The sequence below is a fragment of the Orycteropus afer genome, unplaced genomic scaffold, assembly GCF_000298275.1.
Source record: "Orycteropus afer afer isolate SDZICR_OR568_19922 unplaced genomic scaffold, OryAfe1.0 scaffold00040, whole genome shotgun sequence".
Taxonomy (NCBI): Eukaryota; Metazoa; Chordata; class Mammalia; order Tubulidentata; family Orycteropodidae; genus Orycteropus; species Orycteropus afer.
In genome coordinates, this window is record NW_006921627.1 from 3,157,462 (window position 1) to 3,178,885 (window position 21,424).

General features: G+C 38.9%; 1 protein-coding gene across 1 annotated transcript in view; it reads left to right on the top strand.

The window, feature by feature from the left end:
• Window positions 1–21,150, top strand: part of DCP1B (decapping mRNA 1B) — a 62,862-nt gene extending 41,712 nt beyond the window's left edge. Inside the window, exons 6-9 of the mRNA XM_007937027.2 lie at window positions 12,421–12,549; window positions 14,836–15,696; window positions 18,343–18,591; window positions 21,070–21,150. Of these exons, the coding sequence (XP_007935218.1) occupies window positions 12,421–12,549; window positions 14,836–15,696; window positions 18,343–18,591; window positions 21,070–21,150 (1,320 nt within the window). The remainder of the gene's footprint in view (window positions 1–12,420; window positions 12,550–14,835; window positions 15,697–18,342; window positions 18,592–21,069) is intronic.
• The last annotated feature ends 274 nt before the right edge of the window (window positions 21,151–21,424 follow it).

Below are 21,424 nucleotides of genomic sequence, written 5' to 3' on the forward strand. Positions count from 1 at the left end.
TTGACTCACCTTTGATTGTTATGACTATGACTTAACAATACTTTTCCTTGAGTGAAAAGGAGTTTATTCTTTATATTCTTATTCATCTTTATATCCCTAGTCTTCTTCAGAGTAGCATATGGTAGTGGAAAATAAATGGTTGTTGAATGAATGAATATGAATAAGCCACCATGTCATTATCCATCCATCATAGAGCCTGGACAGAGATGCTTTTTTTCATCTCAGCTTCAGTCAATATTTTGTTGAATTGATAAAAAGCCATTAAAAGACATCCTAATGACTTGGCAACTAATCAAATAATTAAATAATTATATGTTATTAGTTGTACTGTGTTACCCAAACCAAACCAAACCCACTGCCATTGAATCTATAGTGACCCTTTATGATAAAATAGAAGTGCCTCATAGGGCTTCCAAGGCTGTAAATCTTTACAGAAGCAGATGGACACATCTTCTCCCACTGAGCAGATGGTGGGTTCAAACCATTGACCTTTCAGTTAGCAGCCGAGCACTTAACCACTATGCCACCAAGGTACTATGTTAGGCACACTAAAGAGTAATCTTTAAAAAGTAAGACATTTCTGTCCTCTAAGACCTTAACATTCTGTAAAGAGATCATAGCAGTGGTCAATAAATATATTTGCAAATATTAATGTGGTATTAATTAATGCACATAAATGCAAATATTAGAAATGGTTTTCTTTCCTCTCCCTCCCTTCTTTCAACACACTCAGAAGCACTCATACACAGTTTTGAAGACTTCATTGATGCAATCAGTGTATATTATTTACCCACCACTTGGAATGTTTTCCTCCTTATTTTGTTTGCCCTTCAGAATATACATTTCCTTCAAGGTCCATCTAAAATGCCACTTTTTACACGTTTTCCCAAATCTTTTCTGATAAATTAATTATTCTTTCCCCTGAGCTCCTCAGTCTATTACTATTTAGAACTTATTTTGTTCTTCCATTTTTCTTATACGTATGTCAACTTCTCCTACTACACTGTAAACTTTTTGAGGTTGAAACAATCTTCTATTCATCTTTATACCCGCACAGTTGTGTTACTAGAATGTTGACGTGAGATGCAAATGTTGAGTCAGTGTATAGACTATGCTTTTCCTCCCAAATCAAATACATATTGTTTTATGCAATGCTAATTGCTCTGAGAGAAATAACAGAAGAAATGATTCCTTCTGCCATTAACAGCCAGATGTACTGTAATCTTAGATGTGATGTAACCTTCTAAAGCTTCTTTATGATCATGTTACTCTTCTGGTCTGAATCCTTCCTGGTTTCCCATTACATAGTATATGAAGTCTTGACCTCTTCAACCTGTCTCTCAAGACTTCTGTAACATAGCATCAGATTATTCTTCTAGCCCTACTACTTTCTGTTTCTACCATCCCCTACAAATATTTGAAACTCCTACCAAATCAAATAACAACTTCGCTTTCTGAAAGCTGTCAGTTCTCCTTAAGTTAACCTATAAATTTAAGGTGCCCGCTAAACAAATACTGAGTTTCTTTCTTTCTTTTTTCCTTTTTTGAGCTAGATGAGTTCATGTTGAGATAAGGTTCATGCTGAGAAATTTAAAACAAGATAGAGTAGCTAGGATACAAGGTGGAACAGGGAAGGCGTGTATACGGTATCATACCTCTTCCCATGTCCTTCCCTCCCCTTCTTTGCTTATCAAAATATGAGCAAGGCCCATTTCAAATGTTATTTCTCCATGTTTTCTGATCTACACAACCAGGTATATGCTCCCTCATTAACTTCCATTGCAGTATTTAAACCCTTCTTTATAGTTTGCCTTACGTTAGTACAATCTCCTCTTCTACACACAAACAGAAATTTCAGAAAATGTCGAGATCATGAGTAAAATGGTTTTGAGATATTGGGCAGGGGAAAATGGAAAGTGTTAAGAGAGAAAGAAAACAAATTTTTTCTTCAGAATTCTTGTTGTGGGGAAGTGAGTTTTACATTTTGGAAATGTTTGAGACTGAATTATTACATACTGAGGATGTTAGAAAAGAATTTCACTTCTGTGGAAAAGTATTAGATAATAAATGACTTCTAATATCTTTTCCGACTTAAATTCCTAAATGTATACAAATCTCAAGAAGTAAGAGGGAAAATGTTGAGCTGGAGGTATATGAAATGGTAAAATGAAGCCTCGTGACACTAGGTACAACTTTTTACGTGAAGTTAATAAAACAATTTGATAACCTTATTTTGGCCACTATTTAATGCTTTCTTCCCTGAAAAACAACTTTATTTGAAGCTATTTTAAATCAGCAATAATGCTCATTTGAGTTTCATCTCCTTTTACCTTCTGTACCCAACCTCTAGTTGAAATGCATGTTAACTATAAAGTAACCAAAGCTCAATAAGGGGGGGGGGGAGCCAGAAATATTTATAGACTGTACAGTTAGGCTTTGCATATTCAGAAGTGAACTATTTTGTGTTTTAAGACTATTTCGTGTTTTTTGATTTAAGATTGGAATTAATGGGTTTCTTCTAGATACAGCTGTACCTTATTTATGAGTTAGAGAAATTATTAAATGTCTTTCCATGTTTGATGAGAAAATTTTAAAAACCTGAAAAAGAAGATAAAAACCACCAATAATTCTGTAACTCAAAGATACCTACTTTTAACACTTTTAGTGTATTTTAAACTTTTTCTCTTGGAAAAGATATATATGTTTGTGTGTGTGTGTATGTGTGTGATAAAATGGGATTATGTGACATAGTTATTGAGGCTTTAGAGAAATGCCTCAGGTTATATATTATATACCTTTTTAAACTGTTATATACTTTTTCAAAAACTGTTTCCCCACCCCCAAATATTTTAAGTTATTGGGTCTAGAGATGCATAGAAAACTAAACAACTGGAAAATGAGCTGTTTACTATTCTGGTGGATGATGTTTAATTCTGAGCAATTTAATAGAGAGCAACTTTTACATGAAAACAAGGCTTCATAGATACAGACAGTTACAGTGACATAGAAAACGGCTTCTAGAATACATTTTAATTAGAAAAGGCTATGGGGGTTTTGGGGAGCTCTGGTAGCATTGTGCCTAAGGCACTTGACTGCTAACCAGAAGGCTGGCGGTTCAAACCCACCAGCCACTCCTCGGAAGGAAGGTTGGGCAATCCTACTTCTGTAGTGATACTGCCTCGGAAACCCAAGGAGGGGTCACTATGAGTCGGGGCCGACTCGATGGCATATAACACACACAACACACACATCGGGGTTTTGTGTACAGCCTTGTGGCCCATGTGAATGTATGCATAAGGAAGGCAAGAAATATCTATTTTCTATGCTTGAAAGTCAGCATCCCTGAACATGAAGAACACAGAAGGTAGAGAAAGAATGAAAGACATGACTTAAAGAACCCTGCAGTCATTCAGTGAAAGTAAACTAAGCATCTGCTTTCTTTTAAGTGGCAAGCAGAAGTTCAAAGTTCTTCATGCTAAAATTGTGTGGGTGACTCTGTCTTAAGCTGTATTCTTGCCTTGTCTCTGTTGTTATGTCTTGGGAAATCCAGGCCATTTGGACCACCATCATTCACTTAAGAAGAATTAGAAATAACATTTTATGATTGATAAAGTGCTTTCACATCCTGTTAATACTACTGTCATATACCCAAATTATTGACAGAATTCTTGGAAAAAAAAAATAATTTGCCTTTTGTGCGGTTAACCTTATAAACTTAAGTACACAAAATAATAATAGACCCTATATCCCCACACCTTTGAATTAGAAAATACACACCCAATAACTATACAACACATAAAAAGTCTTGGGTTTCTGAGGAATAAGATTGTGTTTATAGCTTATTCCATGTTAGGTAATAGTGTGAAATATTTTCTGGCCCAAGGCCATGATTGTACAATTAAAACTAATGATGGATTTTGGAGAGGATTCAAGATGGTGGGCTAGGCAGTCACATCATCCAGACCCTCTGTAACAGACTTGAGTAAACAAGAGAAATGGCTTCAGATGACAATCCTGAATCCTAGAGCCTTAAAGGAAGGGATAAAGAAGTAGATCAAATACCGATGAAAGGAACAGAGTGAACAAAAACTATGAACAAAGAGGTAAACTGCCAACTGGCACAGCACAGCCATTTTGAATTATTGCCAGCAGCACTCCAATCAGAGTAGGAACCAGATAACTGGCTCCACTTGTCCAGGACTGCACCAGCACCCACATGGGTGACCAGGCAGCCAAGAAGGTATGATCTCCCCCTTACCTTGCACAGCTTCCCAGTGACCAGAGCCACAGCCTGCCCCCACCCCACCTGTCAAACGCCCCCCGTGGCTAGTGCTGTGCTTACTCCACCACCCCCGACCTTTATCTCTGCTTAGTTCTTTTGTCTTCTCCCTCCCCTACCTCCACTTCTGTTTTTTTTTTTCTTTTCCTCTTTTCTTTACTTCCTCTTCCCTTGCCTTTTTCCTTTTTTCAGATCCTGAAGAGTGGGAGCCTCCTTCCCCCTCCTGCTGCCCACGTGATTGGCAGTGCCAGCCCCTGCCCCTCCCTGGTGGGAGGTTCACACTCCCTTAGAGCAAGTGCTGTCTTCCTGTAGCAGCCATGTTTGGTGCTGCCACTTTTGCCAGTACTGTCCTGTTTTTTTTCCTTTCCTTTTTGTTTTCTTTTTTCCTTCTTCTAAGTTCTTCCCTCTTCTCCCTCTTGTTTTCCCTTCTTTCTTCTCGTTTGTTTCTTCCTCTTCACCTTCTCTTTTTTTTTCTTTTTACTGCCATCCCCTCCAACTCCATGGTCAGCAGCGCCTGCCCCCAGCCCTCCATGGATGGACCTCAGTGTTCACTTGCCAGAGTGAGGTCCACATGTTCCTGCTGCAACTGTGTATGGCAGCTAATACTTGGCACCAGTTTTCTTTTTTTCCTCACTCTCTTTTTCCCTTTTCTTTCTTCTCTTCTTCTCAGTCCTTCTCTATTATCCCCTTGTTTCTTTTTCTTTTTATTCCTTCCACTTCTCTTTGCCTTTTATTTCCTCCCCCCCCCCTTTTTTTTGGACTTGGCTGACTGAGAGCTTCACCCCACAAGTTCCACATTTAGTAGTGCTGCATCTGATCCTCTGTGTTTAGTAGTGTGTGATCCCATGAAGCAAGTGCCACATTTCCACTACAGCTGTGTTTGGCAGCAAACACTTGCACCAGTATTGTGCTGCATTTTCTTTTTTTCTCTTTTTCTTTCTTCTTAGGTCTGCCCTCTCCCCACCTTGTTATTTTTTTCCGCCCCCTTCCCCCCCCCCTTTTTTTCCTATCTTTCCTCAGCAGTTGGGAGCCAGTGACCCTACTCAGCCATACCACCCACCCACACCTGCTGCCCCACCTACTGGATGAGTGCCACCACCTGGTCCAGCACCACTAGACTGATGACAGATGGCAGCCAACACCAGCCCAGCCTGCTCTTGACTGCTCTGTACAATCAGTGATCAGAGACTTAAGCCCACACTCCCTTCTGCTACCAATTCCACCTGGAGACAGGTGGCCAGCATCCCAGTATTGCCAAACCAGTAACCAGAGTAACACATCTGCCCTGTTGCCAGGATATATTAAAGCAGAATAAAACAAAAAATCAAGGTGAAGCAAGCCAACACACAATCCAGAAATTAACACAATAACACTACAATATCTTGGAGACAACAGAGAACTTCAAATCATACACAAAAAACAAGATAGCTCAAGTGATCAAAATAAAGGGCCAGAAAATCCTCCAGAGGGAGAAATGCTATTTGAACCACCTTATAAGGAATTCGAAAGAATTATAGTTAGGTATCTTCAACAGATTAAAAGTTTGAGGAAACCACAGACAAAATCAAGGAAAACACAGACAAAAGTCTAGAAAAATTCAAAAAAGCAGTACAAGAACAAATTGACAAAATAAATGGAAAACTAGAAACCATACAAAAATAGCAACTAGAAGTCTAGATTAATAATAAAATTTCAGAAGTAGAAAGGACAAAGGAGTAGAATACAAAGGAGAGGAACACAAAATTAGCGAGAGTGAAGAAAAATCTCCTAATACTAATCTGTTAGAAGAACAATCAGAAAAAAGAAAAAAAAAAAAAAAGCAAGCCTAAGAATTACATGGAACACCATCAGGAGGAGCAACTTACATGTGATTTTAATTACAGAACAGGAGGAGGCAGACAAATCACTGAGAAAATTGTTGAAGATTTATTGGAAGAAAATGCCCCTACTATCATGGAAGACAAGAAGATACATATTTACGAGTTCAACAAATCCCAAATACGATAGACCCCAAAAGAAAATCACTAAGACAGATCTTAATCAAACTTTCCAAAACCAAAGACAAAGAAAAACTCCTGAAAGCCGCTTGAGAAAAATAAAAAGTCACCTCCAAAGGAGAACCTATAAGACTAAGCTTAGATTTCTGAGCAGAAACCATGCAGGCAAGGAGGCAATGGTATGACATATATAAAACCCTGGGGGAAAAAATTGCCAACCAAGAATTATATATCCAGCAAAATTGTCTCTCAAATATGGTGGTGGAATTAGGACATTCCCAGATAAAGAAAAATTAAGGGGATTTGCAAAAACCAGACCCACCTTACAGGAAATTCTAAAGGGAGTCCTTATGACAGAGAACCAACAGTGTCAGACAACACCAGAGATTAAGACATATAACAACATCGCCTGGAAATCAACCTAAATATAAAACAAAAAAAGGCCAGACACATTGGGCTTGATTTCAGCTCACAGTGACCCTTTAGGACAGAGTAGAACTGCCCAGTAGCATTTCTAAGGCTATAAATCTTTATGGAAGCAGACTACCTCATCTTACTCCCACAGAACAGCTAGTGGATTCCAACCACTGACCTTTTGGTTAGCAGCCTAATGCTTTAACCACTACACTACCAGAGCTCCTTTACCCAGATATAGCAGTATAAAAAATGAAATAATCTACAAGGCTGAAAATAGGGAACCAGAGATGGCAATTTCTAAATGATGATAACTACAAAGCAAAAAGAGGAAATACATGACGTAGTTACAGTACTTCTAAATGGAGAGGAAATCAAGGTGATATAAAGATAGAATTGACTGCTTTAAATTTGGGAAGATAGTAAATTACAAGTTAACCTCAAAGAAAAGTAATAAACCTTCTCATGAAAATAAAAGTCATAAAGTCTCAGAAACACAAAAACAGTAGCAACAAAGGAAATGATAAGAAAATCCATAAACCATGTGAATCAGAAATTCTTTTCCATTAAAAAAAATACATAAACAGAACTTGCTCTGTAAATTTTCACTCAAATCACAAAAAATCCATAAATAAAATGAACTCAGCACAGAAAAATATATTGAACAAAGAAACCATCAACACCACACACACACACACACAAAGCAAAATGGCAGCAATAAATTCTTATCTATCAATAATTACAAAAGCAAAGGGTGGAAAACATATCAAACAAATGGCAACCAAAAAAGAGCAGGAGTGATAATATTAATTTCTGATAAAATAAACTTTAAGGCAAAAACCAATAAAAGAGACAAGGAAGGACGTTATATAATGATTAAAGGGTAAATCAAACAAGAGGATGTAACCATAAATATCTACATACATAATGAAAGAGCTTCAAGATAAATAAATAAAGCTTTAACAAAATTGAAAAGAGAAGTAGACAACTGCACAATAATAGTGTTGTTTTTCTTGTTATGTGCCATTGAGTCAGACCTGACTCATAGCGACCCCTCCTTGGGTTTCCGAGGCCATATCACTGTGGAAGTAGATTGCCCAACCTTCCTTCTGAGGAGTGGCTGGTGGGTAATAGTAGGAGACTTCAATACACTATTTTCTTTCTTTTTTTTCTTTTTTTAATATAATTTTTACTGTGATTTGGGTGAAAGAGCAAATTCATTTTCCATACAATAGTTCATACACATTTTGTTTCATAACATTGAATGCAATTCCCCACAGTGTAACAGCTCTTTCCCCACTTCCTCTCTGTAGTTACCTCTTCCCTGTGTCCTTGTTTCCTATTCATTCCTGCCCTCCACCCCCAAGCTATCTCCCTGTGCAAACAATGCCCTTCTGTTCTCCCACAGTTGATCACTGTATATCTACCTGATGTAAATGTTCACCCTCTATCTGTTTATTGTTCAGCTGGAAGCCACAGAAGTGAGTTCAGTTCCAGACCTGAAGGATAACTAGGGGCCATAACTTTGGAGGTTTCACCGGCTCTGTCAGACCAGTAAACCTGGTCTCTCTCTCTCTCTCTCTCTTTTTTTTTTTAATGATTTTGAGTTTTGTTCCACATTGTTCTCCCACTCTAACCAGGATCTCCTGTACTAATCCCTTTCTGAGTGGTTGGTAGTGGTAGCCAGGCACCATCTAGTTCTTCTGGTCTCGTGGTATTATAGGCTGAGGATAGCATGGTCTACTAGTTCCTTGGATTAATTGTTTCCATGACTCTTTGATTTTCTTCATTCTTCTTTGCTCTGGACAAGGAGAAACCCATTGTTGCATCTAGATGGCTGCTTGCAAGCTTTTAAGACCCTAGCCACTACTCACCAAAGTAGGATGTAGGACAATGTTTTGTGTAGTATATTATGCCAATTGAGCTTAATGTCCCCTGCGACCATGGTCCTGAGCCCACAGGTCCAATTGCTTGCTCCCTCAGGGTGGTTGGCTGTGGGCAAGAAGTTATCATAACTTTGTCCCTTGTTAGGTTATTAAAAATTTGGACATTCTTAGAAATAAAAGGAATAAAAATTGAAACAAAGAAATTGCTTGAATCAAAAAAGAATGAAAACACAGCAAAAGCAGTGCCCAGAGAACAAATTATAGCTATAAATGCACACATCAAAAAAGAAGGAACTAAAATCAACACCTTAACCCAGTATGTGTAAATATTAGAAAAAGAACAGAAAAAAAAAAAAGCCTACAGTTACCAGAAGAAAGTCAATAATAAAGATTCTAGCAGAAATAAATGAAACAGAAAAACCAGAGAAAGAATTAACAAGACCAGAAGTTGACTCTTTGGAAGATTAATTAAATTGAAAAACCACTGGCAAATTTAACAAAGGAAAAGATGATGCAAATAACACAAATAAGAAATGAAGTAGGTGGCATTACAATAGAACGTACTGAAATTAAAAGAAAAAGATAATAACAGAATACTATGAAGAACTATACTCCAACAAATTTGAAAACCTAGAAAAAATGGACAAATTTCTAGAAACACACTGCCTACCCAAACAAACACAATCTGAGGTAGAAATTTTGAGCAGACTCATCACAAAAGAAGAAATTGAACAGGTCATAAAAAACTCCCAACAATAAAAGTCTTGGCCCAGATGGCTTCACTGGCAAATTCTACCAGTCTTTCAAAGAGCTGATACCAATACACTCAAACTATTCCAGAACATAGCAAAGGATAGAATACTCATCCTATGAAGCAAGTATAATCCTGATTCCAAAACCAGGCAAAAACATCATTTAAAAAAAGTTACAGACCAATATCCCTCATGAATACTGACACAAGAAAATCTCAACAAAATACTAGCCAATAGAATCCAGCAACATATCAAAAAAAAATAATACAACATGAACAAGGAGATTCATACTGAGTATGCAAGGATAGTTCTACATAAGAAAAACAATCAGTATGATCCACCACGTAGATGAAACAAAGGAAAAGAACCACATGATCATATCAATTGCTGCAGAAAAGTCATTTGACAAAATCCAACACCTATTCTTGATCAAAACGCTCAGCAAAATAGGAATAGGAGGGAAATTCCTCAGCATAATTGGGAGCTCTGGTAGCACAGTGGCTAAGGCACTTGACTGCTAACCAGAAGGCTGGCAGTTCAAACCCATCAGCCACTCCTCGGAAGGAAGATGGGGCAATCTACTTCCGTAGTAGACCCCGTCCCAAGGAGGGGTCGTTATGAGTAGGGTCCGACTCGACGGCACATAACAACAACACACAAAGCCGACAGCCAGCATTATTCTCAATGGAGAGAGACTGAAAACATACCCCTTGTGAACAGGAACCAGAAAATGATGCCCTTTATCACCATTCGTATTCAACATTGTATTGGAAGTCCTAGCCAGAGCAGTAAGTCAAGAAAAGGAAATAAAATGTATCCATATTGGCAAAGAATAAGTAAAACTATCTCTATTTCCAGATGATGTTCTATACACAGAAAAACCAAGAGACTCAATAAGAAAACTACTAGAACTAATGGAAAGCTTCAGCTAAGTGACAAGATACAGGATCAACATACAAAAATCACTGCACTCCTCTACACAAACAAAGAGAACTCTGGAAGGGAAATCAGAAAAATAATACCATTTACAATAGCCAACCAAAAGATGAGATATTTAGGGATAAATCTAACCAGAGACACAAGAAACATACGAAGAAAACAACGAAACACTACTACAAGAAACTGAAAGATAGTTACATAAATGGAAGAATATATCATGCTCATGGATTGGAAGGCTTATTATAAAAATGACAGTACTATCCAAAGCTGCAATGCAGTCCCAATCCAGATTCCATCATCATTCTTTAAAGAGATGGTAAAACTAATCACCAACTTTATATGGAAAGAGATCCCAGATAAGCAAAGCATTATTAAAGAAGAATGAAGTAGAGGGCCTTAAACTCTCTGATCTCTAAATCTACTACACAGCCACAGTAGTCAAAACAGCCTGGTATCGGTACAGTGACAGACAACGTAGACCAGAGGAACAGAATTGAGAACCCTGAAGTAAATCCATCCACCTACAAACAGCTGATCTTTCACAGAGGACCAAAACCCATTAAATGGGGAAGAGGTAGTCTGTTTACAAATGGTGCTGAAAAACTGCATTTGCAGAAAAATGGAGCAGGATCCTTATACAAAAACTAACTCAAGATGGATCAAAGACCTAAATACAAAACCTAAAACCATAAAGATCATCAAAGGAAAAATAGGGGCAAAATTAGGGGTCCTAATACAAGGCATAAATACAGAACAAATGTAACTAAAACAAACAGCAGAAGACAAATTAGATGTCGGAGACTTCCTAAAAATTAAACATTTATGCTCATAAAAACTCTTTGTCAAAAGGAAGTAGGAGTAGTGCTGTTACATTGTGGGTATTGCAGTGAATGTTACAAAACAAAAGTTGCATGAATTGTTGAATGGAAAACCAATTTAATGTGTAAACTTTCACTCAGATCACAATTTAAAAGAAAAAGAAAAAATAAAAAACCTAATGATACTTATCAAGAGTCTACTGTACAGAAGGTAACATTTTTTATATTCGGTTTTATTAATTTATTTAACGAAGTAGAAATTGACATCACTGCTTTGTTCTTTCTGTTATGAATCCTAGTGTGTTAGCAATTGTATGGTGGGTTAGATTAATGTACGATAATTCAGTATTTGAAATGATGAGGCTTGTCTCTTTCTCTATGAAATTCTAATTTGTAATGAGTGTCTCAGAACACTCAGATTTGAATTATTCTGTTTATGCAAGAAGGCATTTATTAAATAAAGATGATGGTAGTAATTTATAAATCAGTGGTTTGAGTCAGCTTAACTTTTTGGTTTGTAAACTAAAAAGGTTTAGTTACTTTGATGAATCATATTCAGCAACCCTCCAATTTTAAGTCAACTACTAATGGAGGGATGGAGGAAAACCCTACTGTAGTCCAGACATGTTGTTTAAGGAGTTGTTTCTATCTATTTATTTATTTTATTTTTTTTTTATCATATTGAAAAGCGTTAGACTATATATTTTTAGGAAGGAAGACTGGGCAATCTACTTCCATGAAGATTTACTACCTTGGAAACCCAAAGGGGGTTTCTATGAGTCGAAATCGATTCTATGGCAGTGAGTTTGGCTTTTTTTGGTTTTATGTATTTTTAAACTATTCCTTCTTGAGCATACACATAGCCTTTCATGTATCCAAGTATCTAAGCACCTCTGGTTGTGCAAGCTAATGTTGATAATATTTTAGGGCACTGAATTGTGCAACTAAGAAAAATTAAATTTATACTGAAACATAGCCCGTATCAGAGAAAATTAAAGGAATTTCCCAAAATGTTTTTCTTCCCAAATCTATCAAAAAAAAAGCTACCTATCAACTAGATAAACATAAGAAACAAGGTGTGTTCTTTTAGAGAGATTAAGCTTAACACCAGAAATTGTTGTTGTTGTTGTTATTTGCCATCGAGTCGGCCCGACTCATAGCGACCCCTCCTTGGGTTTCCGAGGCAGTATCACTACAGAAGTAGGAATGCCCAACCTTCCTTCTGAGGGGTGGTTGGTGGGTTTGAACCGCCAGCCTTCTGGTTAGCAGTCAAGTGCCTTAGGCACTATGCTACCAGAGAACACCAGAAATTAGTGTATCTTTTTTCCATTTCAGTGTAAAACCTGTTCTGAGCCAAAACAGATTACCAGTTCATCCGCCATCTATGACAACCCCAATCTCATCAAACCAATTCCAGTGAAACCCAGTGAAAGCCAACAACAGCGCATACCTCAGCCCAGCCAGGTACACAGTCCTCTGCTTTTCATATGCAGCTTTTCTATAAGATTGTTATAGAACTTTTTCTAGAATATAGTCAAAGAGGCCCTGGTACTGTTAAGAATTCTTTAAGGTAAATCTGAGGAAGAAAGATTGCAAATTAGAGATTTTATTCATTATTTGTAATTTACTCTTTCAGAAGAGGGTTAAAATTTTTACTTTGGCATTTACCACATTCTGTGCTAAATGTTTGGGCTTGAACTCTGTATTAGTTTCCTATGGATACCATAACAAAATACCCTAAAGTGGGTGGCTTAACAACAGAAATTTATTCTCTCTCAGTTCAGAAGCCCAGAAATCTGAAATTAATGTGTCAGCAAGGTTATTTCCTTCTGGAGACTCTGAGGAAGAATCTGTTTCATGCCCCTCTCCTAGCTTCTGGCAGTTACGGCCAATCCTTGGCATGTCGTGACTTAAAGCTGCATCACACCAATTTCTGTGTCTGTCTTCACATGGCCATCTTCCCTCTGTGTGTCCAGTGTATCCAAATTTCCCTCTTCTTATAAGTCATTGGATTTAGGGCCCACCCTAATCTAGCATGACCTCATCTTCACTTGATTATACCTGCAAAGATCCTATTTCCAAATAAGGTCATAGTCCAGATTCCAGGTAGACATGACTTTTGGGGATACACTATTCAAACTCAGTGCCGACTCCTTAGAGTAATGTGTGTTTTTAAAAAGCCAACTTATAACATTACCCAAAACCAAAAAACCAAACTCCTGCTGTTGAGTCAAATCCAACTCATAATGACTCCTCCTTGGATTTCTGAGGTGGTATCTCTATGGAAGTAGATTGCCCAGTCTTCCTTCTGAGAAGTAGCTGGTGGGTTTGAACTGCCAGCCTTCTGCTTAACAGTCAAATGCCTCAGTCACTGTGCCACCAGAGCTCTTATAACATTACTCATCAGACTCAAATTCTTCCAGTGTAGGTGATTTCCCAAGGCCACTAAGAGAACAAGAAAGACAACAGAATTCAGTTTAACTTTTCTGAGCTAGGCACTGTGTATATAAAATGGGATTCTTGTTTTTTAAAGAGCTTCAAATTCTAAAGAAGTGATATAAGACTTCCCTTTAAGGGTGATGGTGATGAAGATTTGTCATTATATTTTCAATCTAAAAATTAAGTACAAAGCAGATTTTGCATGAGTATATATGTTTTTCAGAATAATGCACCATTAACAAAACTTGCTAATTTGTATGTCCCTTCATTGATTATGAATACAGTGTGACTGTGTCCATTTTTTTTTATGATTACTCCTCATTCAGGATTTTTTTTTTTAGTTTTTTTTTTTTTAGTTTTCTTTTAGCATGGTTTTTTTTTTTTTTTTTTTTTTTTTGCTTTGCATGGAAATTTTAAAATTTTATTTCAATAGAAAAACTAGAATATGTTGACTTTAGGATGGAGCTCATGTTCTCTTAGCCCCAAAATACAGAAAACAGGGGAAAGAGGTAGAGACACTGTGGAGCAGGAAGGAAGGAATTAGCTTCGTAACAGGCAGGGCCAATGCAGATGTTATATATCTGATGATTTCATTAAAACTACTAGTAATGGTTAACAGGATCAAGTTAGATTAAATGATTCATGTTTCTTTCTAGGCCTAAGTTTCTATAATTCTGCAAAAAGCTATCAGGAATTCTAAAATCCTCCTATTCCAATATATTTCCCAGTGTCTTCTTGTATTTTGCTGGGTTGAATGGATCTCCTGTTGAAGAGATTTACCCTTTAGTATGTATATTTTGAAGGAGCTCTGGTAGTGTAGTGCCTCAGGCATTTGACTGCTAACCAGAAGGTTGGTGGTTCAAACCCACCTGCTACTCTGCGGAAGAAAGACAGGGCAATCTACTTCTGTGAAGATTTACCACCTAGGAAACCCAAAGGGGGGTGCTATGAGTCAGAATTGACTCGATATCAGTGGATTTTATTTTTTTAAATGTGTATTTTGTACCACAATTGTTCCCACTCTTTGACTCTCAGACTCCCCAAGGATCATTTGCCTCTTTAATCAATAAACAGACATAAAATATAAAAACTGTCTTAGAGGTGGTAGGGGAATGCTGTGAAATTTTTTGATGTTTAAGAGATTAATTTTTTATCCTTTAACCTTTTCAAAGGTTATTATAGTGAAAATTCTCATCCTTTCTAATTAATCCTTTGTAAGTAGAAGAAATCATCAGACTGAATTATGTTTCATGGCCCCCATGTAGCCAAATTGTATCTAGACCCATTCTAAGATGTTTTTATTTGTTCCAGACCTTAGACCCTGAACCCCAACACTTATCCTTGACAGCGCTCTTTGGGAAGCAGGACAAAGCTCCATGTCAGGAAACTGTGACACCTCCACAGAACTTCTACGAGCAGCAGCAGCAGCAAGAGAAGCTTCCAGTTAGGCAGGGGGTTGTACGGTCCCTGTCCTATGAGGAAACCAAAAGACACTCGCCCCCGTTGGAGAAGCAGCTCTGTCCAGCCATTCAGAAACTCATGGTCAGGAACATGGACCTCCACCCATTGTCAGAGCTGCCTGAAAACCGGCCCTGTGAAAATGGCAGTCCCCATTCTGCTGGGAAAGTTTTTACTGGACTTATCCAGCCAGCATCTCCCCATAACACTGGGACTTCTCATCGTGTCCAAAGTGCTTCCAGAACTCAGAACCTGTTAGAGAAGCTTCAGAGTGCCCCAGGGCGTAGAGTGCTTCAGAGTGCCAGCACACCAGCGCCTGTCAACTCAACTATCCCGAATTTCAGTAGAACTCTCACTGCTGCTACCCCTGCAGCTCCAAGAAAGGGTTTGGTTCAGCCACAACTGTTATATTTCAATGGCTCCCTTCCACCTGAGATGCTAGGACATCAGGCTTCTGCGAAAGAACAGTCCGCATTCCCAAGACCAGCCCTTCCGCTGTCCTGCACTCAAACTAGCAGTTGTGGCGTGGTCTCCCCTCAGGAGCTGCTGAGAAAGCTCCAGATAGTGCAGCAGGAGCAGCAGCTGCACACACCCAGCCGACCAACCCTGGCAGCTAAGTTCCCTGTGGTAGCTCAGAGCTCTAGGACAGTGAAACCTGTGGAATCCTGGATCGACAGGACATCCAGCACAGAAAGGCAGGCTCCTCTTTTTCAGGTAAATAACTACCAGAGCAAACAAACAAAAAAAAAGTACGGTAAAACAGTGAAATAATTTAGAATTGGATGTGTGTTCTAGGGATCACGTACCACATTCACTTCTGTTTGGAACAGGGTGCTTAAGCCACATCTGTGCATCTTACTATCTCCTTAACTTTCTGCCTGGAAAGAGAATCGTTTTACTCAGCAATCTGGTGGCTTCTTCTCTTTTAGAGATAGTTTATTTATAGATCTAAATTTTCACAATGTTACCAGGTCTGAAGACCAGGATAGACTTAAAAGAATCCCTAAGGTTTGGCTGTGGGAGCATATGGTCTGCTTTGAAATCATTCTGGGGTACCAACATCTGACCTCCCCTGGCTTTTTTAATCCACAGTAAATAAATGATTATTTATTCATTGAGGACTTACTATATGTTAGACACTGTGCTACATGTGGGTACATAATGGTGAAGAAAACAGATTCCCTGCCTCTTAAGAACAATCCTATAGGCTATTGTTGTAAACAAATAGCAAAAAAGGTATTATGAACTCCTTAAAGGCACAGCCTATTTTTATTTTTCTCTATGCCATCACTGTAGCAAAATGGAAGGCAGGAGAAGGAGAAGTACGCCCCTCCCCTCCCCAAATTTCAAGAGAGGGAAAAATATTTTAACTTTTAGAAATATTGTTTCCTCAGGGAAGATGGTTTTCTGTGTCTGCCAATAACTTGGAACAGTGCAGTAATCTGTACAACTTCTTGAAGAAAACCCCGAAGTTATTGATCACTGCCTATTGATAATTGGATATTGACTAGATTTTTCTCCTTTGTTGTTGTTATTTGCCGTCAAGTTGGACCTGACTCATAGCGACCCCTCCTTCGGTTTCCGAAGCGGTATCACTATGGAAGTAGATTGCCCAGCCTTCCTTCCGAGGAGTGACTGGTGGGTTTGAACCACTAGCCTTCTGGTTAGCAGTTAAGTGCCTTAGGCACTATGCTACCACAAATTGTATATACCATCACCAGTCCTTTTATCATGTTTTGCCATGAAGCTTATAACTGTTCATCAAAAATGTTTCAGTCTTTTGAAAACAAAGATCATAGGCATATAGCATAAATCCTTGTGTGAGTTCAAGTGTTCTCTTTAATTATTTACTAAAATCCCAAATCTGAGTACCTACTGCTATAAAAACAGTGTTTTAACTCCCCCTTGCCCTCATTTCAATGTAGCATTTCCCTTTTTTATTTCTGCTCTTTTTCCCTTTGGTGATTTAGCACTGGACACTAGGAAGACTGAGATTAGTAGTTTGAATTAGATTTCTACAATTCTTCTTTTCGGTACTCACATGGATGGGGACCCAAGTAAGCAACGTGTACGTCGGGTCAGTGCCCACAGTGCTCTTCTGAAACAGTGAAGGAATCCTTTCCTCCGGGCCTTGTCTGCTCTTACCACCTCTCCTCCAAATAGCAAGTAGGGACAAGTTTTAAACCAAGCAACCTATCTTCTTCTAGGCTACTCCCTGCCCAAAAAGATGACAAGGGAGTGATTATAAATTAGAACAACTTCTAAATTGCTGGCCTTTATTCCTCCTTTTTCATGAGCTCTTTGGGGATTTTGTTGTTGTTGTTGTTATATGCCGTTGAGTTGGCCCCAACTCATAGCGACCCCTCCTTGGGTTTCCGAGGCAGTATCACTACGGAAGTAGGATTGCCCAACCTTCCTTGCGAGGAGTGGCTGGTGGGTTTGAACCATCAGGCTTCTGGTTAGCAGTCAAGTGCCTTAGGCACTATGCTACCAGAGCTCCTTTAGGGATTTTAGGACACTGATAAAAACATTTCTTTTTCTCATCTGAGTTAGAAACAAATGAGAGATAGCTGTGTGAGTCAGCCAGATAAGGATCAGAATACCACTCACCCAACTGATAGAGCTATTAGAACACTTGGTTTTAGGTCTGTTAGCCAAGGGGACTAGCTAACCTTGCTCCCCTAAATTAGACAGACTCACTCAAACACAGACAAGTCACTGAGATGCTAACAGTGACCAGTCCCCCAAGGGCCCTGTCCCTAAAACAGCGGGAGAAACAGAAAATGCATGCTCTCTGCAACCAGGCAGCCTAATAGGAAAGGACCCAGAAGGGGCATATCCAATGAATCAGTCCTCCTTCCTGGGGAGAAGTGAGTGAGGAGGCAGAGAGAGGCTATGAGGATTGCTCTCACAGTGGTTCCTCCCTGGAGGGATCAGGAGTGGGAAATGTGTAGGCCCTTAACAAGTACAACTCTAATGGGTTGCTCGACCTTTACATCAGAGTATTAGACAACTGTCCCGAAGGAACTGTCCCACAGTGGTGATGCATGTGACCAAGTAATGATAGTAAACCTGACAGATATTACTCAGAGGCCAAGCTTTTAAACACTGCAGAAACAATCCACAAACAAATAGTACAGCAGACTGTGTACCAGAGTTCTTAGTAACAACAAAGGAAAATATGTGGAGAATTCAACAGGCATTGGTTGTCTTACAAGCTTTTCCCATGCAGTGGAGCTGAGAATAATTAATACTTATACTCACCTATATTGACTATTGTGAGTGAGGAGCCTCTTTAATCTGTACTTGTCATTTTAATGAGTTCATGCTGTCCTCCATGTCTGTGTTTGCTATAAGCAGGTCATCTCACCTCAGCGCATCCCTGCTACAGTGACTCCTTCTCTGCTCATGTCGCCCATGGTGTTCACGCAGTCCACCTCTGCCCCATCAAAGGAGAGGGACAGTGGGCTCTTGTCTTTGGGAAGCCAAGAACCAACTGCTGCGGCCACCAGCCTCTTCCTGCCTCTGCAGAACCCAGAGCCTTCTGTGATCACCAGCAGCCCACCTACCAAGCTGCAACTTCAGGAAGCACTGCTGTACCTCATTCAGGTAAGAGAGACACATTACCCCTCTTCTTTTTACCTTAACTGCCGACCTATTGGTGTGACTCTGAGATAAAGACTCATTTAGCTAACACTGACTGTGTCCCTGTGAGTAAAAGGACTCTATAACAACTCATCCTAAACTCCAGCAGCTGCTGCGCCTGGTTAGCTAGATGAAATTCAGAATATTAATCGTGGTTTGGGTGTCTCATCTCTTCTCTTTAAAGAGTTTATAATTTGAAGGATTGACTAAGCCTTCCAAGCTGTTCACCTGTCAGAAAAGAAGACAAGATACACTGTATGATTAAGCGATCACTGAGAGGATGCTAGGTGCCACACGGTACCCAAACAGGGAACTCATGGTTGGAAAATAGAAGCAAGAGGAGACTCTTAAGCAAGCAGTAGTCTGTTAGTGGAAAGTTCAGGCACCCTGTTGACAAGTAGGAAACAAGCAGAGAAGCATGGTGGCGGGGACTACTAAAGGTCTATTTTACAAATAGTTTTGAGACTTCCTAGTATTGACAGGATGGAGTGGTAGGACTCCTTTCTCAGGCACTTATGGCAGAACATGAAATACTAGTAACAATAATCACTAACACACACACAAGGTTTTGTGCCAGGCACAGTACATATAATAGCTCATTTAATCCTTATACAACAACTCTATTATTTTTCTTATTTGATAGACAAGGAAATGGAAGCTAAGTGACTGGCCTGAGGTCACACAGCTAATAGAGTAGAGCTGAACTTCAACCCAGTCTGGACCCAGAGCACTCCTTCCCCTGACACTAGACTGAGGGGTATGCCTCTGGGAGACCATTCAGCAGTCCACCTAGCAAACTATACCTAAAAAATACCTGGTAGGCCTCGACAGGTAGGCTGCTTTTAGCCAGACATATTGCAGACATCTCAGTTCAGGTAACTATGTATCTTTCTGAAAGACAGTCTTTAAGGAAATAAGCTTGTTTTAATACTTTGCTCATATATCAGACGACTTTTAGAAAACAGGCTAACCCTTTTTCGTAGTTACCTCATCCTTGAAAACAGTGGTCTTCATTGGTAAAACTAAGGTAACATATTTTAGAATAAGAGGAATAGGATGAGAAGTAACCATCTGAGTGTGAAAACATAGTAGCCGTCTGATATCAGCTAGACAACAAATGATTAAGTCTAATTCATAAACAAATTCATGGTAAGAGATGAGGCAAAGAGAGACATATGTGACTCTATTATCCCAGAATCAATAATATACTCAGCTTCTGGCCCAGCCTGCTATTTTTATTGTTGTTGTTTTAAAATCGCTCAGATCTTAATTACATGTTTAAAGTTGCTTCTCTATCTAAGGAGCCCCCCTCTTTAAGCTATTCATTATAAGTTCAAGAAGAATAAAAAAAGGCTATCTGTAAATTTATTTTCCATAAAATGAAGGAAAAAACTTAAGTTTGAATTTAAAAATCTATATTTTTGTGTCTCATTCCATTCAGATCACTCTATTCCAAAGAAGATCTCTGGGCAGAAGCCAAGACTCTGAAAGCCTAGTCCCTATACGTTGCTAGTTAGAAGTTATGTTTATGTTACCTCAGCCCTCTGCACATTTGACTTTCCCCCATGTTCTAGACAGCCTCTTCCAGATGAACCGTTAGTAGGCATTCTAGCAGTCTGTCTTTACCTGTTGTTCGGACACTATCTCATACACAAGGCCATTGTAGCTACTTTGTAAGCAAAAGAGGAATGACATCTTCCACTGCAGAAGATAGCGCTTACTTTGTGTGGGGGGTGCCAAGAAGGATGAAGGGGAGATGTGAAATGTGGGTGAACTGCTAAAATTGTAAGGGATTGCGGTGGGAGGGAGAAATCTCTAGAACTGCAAACCAGGGAGTACACTGATTGGGCCAGTGATTCTCTCTGCCTCCTTAGCCAGGAAAAGAGCCCAGAGATTACCCGTCTAACTGCTGCCTATGTGGCAGAGCCAAAAATCTTTCCATAACCAGTGGACAGAATTATACTGGCTTTGGTGAGATACCAGTGAAGCATATTGCAAGTAAATTATCTATTTATACAAAAACATAGTATAAATATTGGGGACTACTTGGGGGATCTTAAGAACTACCAGCAATCTCTTAATCAAACTTTGAGAACCACTGACCTGGATAATTTTCTCCAATCCATCCATCTGCTGAGGACCAATGTGTTTTCATGCAATAGACTCAGGCTTTTCATGAGTAAACCGAGTTTTATACTCCACATGACTGGGGTTCCCATCTGTGCTGAATGTAATGAGCAATTGTTACTTCACACACTGACCATGGAACACCAGCAGCTGACTCTGCCCAGCCTTGCCTTCAGCTCAACTTAGCATTCACGTGTGGAATTAAAAATTACCAGCTGTTAGAGCCAATAGGTAGAGATTAGCATCTTAGAATCAAAATGCCAGTTTCTGCCAACCAGTTCACATTTCCTTGGGTCTTTTGATTTTGTTTTGCAGAATGACGACAACTTCTTAAATATAATCTATGAAGCGTATCTCTTCAGCATGACACAAGCAGCCATGAAAAAGACTATGTGAAAGCAAACATTTTTAACTGATTTTCAAGGTCCATCCAGAACTCAGCATAAGGTTCTTCAATGTCAAGTTGTGTTACCTTAAATGTTTCTGTCTTTTTATAAAAAAAAAAAAAAAAGTATAAATATTAAATAAATGTTTCAGACTTTTTGTATAGTCAAGCTTGCTTTTTTTAAAAAAAAAAATAATAATAATAATCCTATCTGTCAGTACGCCTGGAACTAAGAATTGAGTAGGTAGAAAAAGTCTTTTGCTTAGTTAACATAGTAAACGGCAA